Consider the following 4739-nt stretch of genomic DNA (forward strand, 5'->3'; position numbering starts at 1 on the left):
GTATAGGGCAGGGGTGATTGCACAGGGTAAAGGCCGTTAACCTATCGTGCAATGGGTAATAACTGATATGAAAGAATCATTTTTTTTGGGTGTAGATGCACGGAACCCTTGAGTTCTGTTCAAACGTTGTAGAGTTCAAGCACTTTCTCCGAAAATATCGCTGAGGCGAGTTAACAATTAGAACTCTATTGGTTTCTTTTGAGCTGAACTGAATTGAATTGAATTGAATTAAATTAAATTAAATTAAATTAAATTAAATTAAATTAAATTGAATTGAATTGAATTGAATTGAATTGAATTGAATTGAATTGAATTCATTGATTTGCTTTTTGTTTTAACTCTTTCACTGATATACATACAACAGTCCAGGGACATTAATGAAGTGGATCTTAATGACCGAACATAGGAGGATGAAAATGAATAGAAAATTTGATTGAAGAAAAGAAAAAGCAAACACATTACCTTATAAGGGCAGTGATATGAAGGAAGAAATTAAAAGTGGGCATCACAGCGAAATCCGACAGCTCACATTGTGACCATTTTGAACGCCGATCGGTCATCCGCCATAGTAAGTTGGTAGTATATAACGAATGGAACATCTGCGAAAACTCCTGTTTTTCCTGTATACGGACCAACATGATAACCAATCTTACCCTTGACAGCAAAGAACCATTTCATCTCGACTTGTTAAAGCTACGCTCAAAATAGGAGAACGATACCCTTTTCTTTTAGACTTCATATGAATTCAATTGATTATTTGTATGTCATTAAGTGAGGATGTAAAAAAAACAACAAAATTTTGAAAAACATCCCCAAATACTGCCAGTCCGGAAAGCTTTATTTATTAAAAGGGGGAAAACGTGGCGGTTTGAAGCCGACATGAATAGTACGTGTAAAAACAAAATGGTGAGAATACCGTAAGAATTTATCACCACAATACAGCACTATGAACACAAATGTTAAAATACTTGTACACTCTAAATGTACGAAGAGATTTCACGCCCATATAGATTGACTAGTTTTAAGGTTCCTCTCAACAACAAAAGTTAATTAACCGTGCAAATCTGTATCAAACAATTATTTACATTTCTGCAAGAACTTGGTCTTTGACAGCCTTTTGTGTGCATGTATTTGTTCTCTTTCTTCTTTCTCCTTAGTATAGTGTAATTAGATCAACTTGATCTGATTTTAATTTACGTAGAAGTGTATGATTCAAGAGATCACTGACTCACGACATTGCTGAGTATGAGAGGTGTACATGTGAAGACATTGAATCGAATGAAGCAAAATCAAATAAAATGATGGGATACATTAATTGATTGTTTTGAAGATACCTTAGACTGTTTGTGTGCGTGTTTGTTTGCGTGTGTGTGTGTGTGTGTGTGTGTGTGTGTGTGTGTCAAGGGTTGGAGAAGAGAAAGATTAGATTAACATTTTGGAGGCATTCCATTGGCATGGATAAATTTCTTTGTTACTCATTACGTGACGGAATGTCGGAATGCAGTGAAACAGAAGTCACAGCTGCGCACAAGTTTTGACCCTAAATCTCGCTTTGTTTGTCATTGTTTGTAGCAATCGAACACACCCCGAGTGGAACGTGAGAAAATCGTCTAAGTGCTAGGTGCGTCGCAAAAAAAAAAGCACAACCTGTTTCTCTGTTGTCCTTTTTTTTCATTACATTACATATGAGAATCTCGGTTGGTGGTAAAAGTCTCATTTGCAGGGTGTAATTAGGGGGTAGCCAGATGGTGAACTGGCAATGAAATGGTCAACAACTGCAACCCCAAATCTTTAGAGTGAATCTGTTAAAGGCCCTCGCTACAGTATCTCAGTCAAACCTGAATATTAGGTGTCTTTTTTCGGAAACCAGAAAAGAGGTCTCTCCCCCCATTCTCACTCACTCTCTCGTTTGCACACACACCCAAACTTATATATATATATATATACATGTATTTCACTTAGCTGCACACGTCAAACGTTCTCACCCTACATGCCTTATACTAAATTAAGGTCGTATCCACTTTCCAACATGGCTGATTTATTACACTCTCTTCTCGATCACTAAACTCTATGTAAACTATCGATAGTTACACGGAGATTAGTGTTCTCGATCACACTTCAAAGTCCGATCCTATCAAGCGACATCGACTCCTGACTATGTTCAGCAAATTGCAGCTTGAGATTATTGTTAAAGTAAGCATCAAATTCAACCTCCAATAGATGTCCATATTTGCGTATTATTATTACACAGTGATCGACATAAGCTGTGAACAGGTGGCCCGGGACCACAGAAAAAAAAAAAATGTTGGGCCACCAAGTTAAAGAAAAACAAACAAAAAAAGTCAAGAACATTAAATGAGTCGGACTGGAGTTTAATGTGACTTATGTTCCTCGTATTTCTTTTTTAAGGCGAAAGAGTCGATGACGTTAGTACCCCATATAAATTATTTAAACTTCGAATCTATTCATTTTCCCTTTTTTCCAAAGGTGACTGTTAGTGAAGTTGTATTTAATAATGTCATCTTGAGCATGGGCAAAAATTTGGTTTTGCTCTTCATCAAGACAGTTTTCAGAGATGGGTTTCAGAGTTTTCAAAGATCTGTAAATAGAACTATGTTCTGTAAAATGATGTACAGTCGATGTAAAAATCGACTGTACGACGAGCCCAAGAAATAGTCTATTGTTCCTCTACTCCTTTTGTTCCTTTTCTCAGGAAGTTGCTACAAGGGTATTGTTTGGTTTGTTGGCAGCGGACCGACAATCAGATCGCTGATGAACAAAGGAAAAGTGATAGCTCTCTTGTATTTGCGACATAGATTAGGACACTCGCACTCCCCTTTGAATAGTGGAAGTCTGTGGGCATTCATGAAACTACAACTTTACCTCAATCGCTAATCCTGTCACGCCTATTGGTCGGTTTATTAGACCAATCAAACAACTTTGCTTGTTAAGGCTTGTGAAAGTGGTGCGTGGCTTCTCCAATTCATAACCCACTTAATCACTGCAAGGCTACCAGCTACTTTGATATATTCTATCACCACACCTCATTCAGATTTTCTTGAAGTTAAGTCGCACCTCTGAGGTTTTTCCTACAAACCAGCATCTGTACAAAACCAATCCAATTCAGCATGGCTGATTCACCGCTCTCGATTCTCTCTCAAGTCTCGACGTCCGTTCCTACCCAAGGCCTCCGTCGTCGACGTCCGACCGTGTTCACCGGATGGCAGCTCGAGAGGCTGAAGGCTGAATTCGACATCGACCGATATCCCGACATCATTTCGAGAGAGAAACTGGCTGCCTCACTCGGCCTCGATGAAGACAGAATACAAGTATGTAAAATCAGGGCTGTGTAAAGTGATTGTAAGGCTTAAGATGTTCTACACCTACGTTTGTATGAATGAATAAATGCAATCAACCACGGAAGAAGAATCCTGTAAATGATTTAATTTGATCTCATAGATATCTAAACATTTATGATCATGATAGAGATGTATACATATATCATCAAGTCTATATTTTATGTCATAAATTGTTTTAATGACTTTGAACGACAAAATGATATGATTGTTGTTAAATGCAGTTTACACATTGGATTTCTTTATTTAGAATGAATATCATGATGTTACCTACGTAAATATAGAACTCAAACATTTTCAGTACCAGCCAGAAAATCATTGCCCGGAGCTAAAAATTCATTATTTTCTCAAAATGTGTGACTTCTTTGTGGTTAATCAGTTGTTGCATAAAAACAATTTGCCATACCCTCCAACTACTATCTACAATATCCTCAAATACATTGTGTATCAGCTTTATTCTAGGATTTATGTCCATTACAAGTTCTGTTTCTGCATGAAGCACATAGGGTAAAGTCATGTCTTTCTTTTTTTTAATCTTCAGGTCTGGTTTCAGAATCGCCGTTCGCGGCTTCGTCGAGCTTCACTCAACTCCCTCTCTACTCGACTAGACACCAACAACCAGATCAACAGACCATCCGACATCGAGGGACCGGAGTCTTCATCCACAGGAAAGCGTAAGCGATCAACGGAATGCGACGTCATCGACCATCAGAACACACCGCCACCCAAGAAGGTCGCCATCAACGACTCAGCGATGTCAGTCGATTTCCTGTCTCGTAGCAGCCGATCACCGGATTCCTGGTCGACTTTCCGTATTAGCGACGAGCGTGACATCCTGAGTTTACAGCAGACGACATCTCATCGAAAGCGGCAGGGCGCCACCAATCCCTTGATGTCTGTAGACTTCCTCTCCCGAAGCAGCCGACCAACTTCTTCGTATCCATCGCCATACCATGAAGGGAGTCTCTACCACAGCCCGTCGCCATTCTACATGTTTGGTCATCCTTGCGCCTTCTTCGTACCGCACTGAACGCTGAGATGCTGCCTCACTTTTATAGAAGTGACTGAGATGTGATGTGTAATATCACATGTTGAGATATTTATTTGACTCTTTGCTGGAAACAAACCCTTCAGTATGCTTCCGGCTCCAGAACTCTGTTTTGTTATCTGAGACATTCGCGATGATTCTGACTTAAATTCAGCAACATTGTTGTTTATCATGATGTTTGTTAATAAACATTGTCTTTTGACATGTAGATCTTCTTCATTTCAGCCTGTTTCATTGTGTTGGCATTTTGAGAGTATTACATGGTTTTATTTGTATTCATGGATGTGTGCGTGCATGATAAGTTACACTGTGTTTCTTTGTGTACGTGATGCATG

General features: G+C 39.0%; 1 protein-coding gene across 1 annotated transcript; it reads left to right on the forward strand.

Moving 5' to 3' along the window:
• The first annotated feature begins 3128 nt into the window (after positions 1-3128).
• Positions 3129-4386, forward strand: LOC139717851 (uncharacterized). Its single transcript, XM_071629340.1, has 2 exons — positions 3129-3329; positions 3898-4386. Exons 1-2 carry the CDS (start codon positions 3129-3131, stop codon positions 4384-4386), a joined length of 690 nt encoding a protein of 229 aa, XP_071485441.1.
• Positions 4387-4739: the final 353 nt, after the last annotated feature.

The sequence above is a fragment of the Diadema antillarum genome, unplaced genomic scaffold (assembly GCF_040938485.1).
Source record: "Diadema antillarum isolate AM-2024a unplaced genomic scaffold, OU_Dant_1.0 scf00000084, whole genome shotgun sequence".
Lineage (NCBI taxonomy): Eukaryota > Metazoa > Echinodermata > Echinoidea > Diadematoida > Diadematidae > Diadema > Diadema antillarum.

Excerpts from the sequence above, each read along its gene's own strand:
- LOC139717851 (XM_071629340.1), top strand. The coding sequence starts at position 3,129 with ATGGCTGATTCACCGCTCTCGATTCTCTCTCAAGTCTCGACGTCCGTT. Across the intron at positions 3,330-3,897 it reads TCGATGAAGACAGAATACAA|GTCTGGTTTCAGAATCGCCG; the intron begins GTATGTAAAATC and ends TTTAATCTTCAG.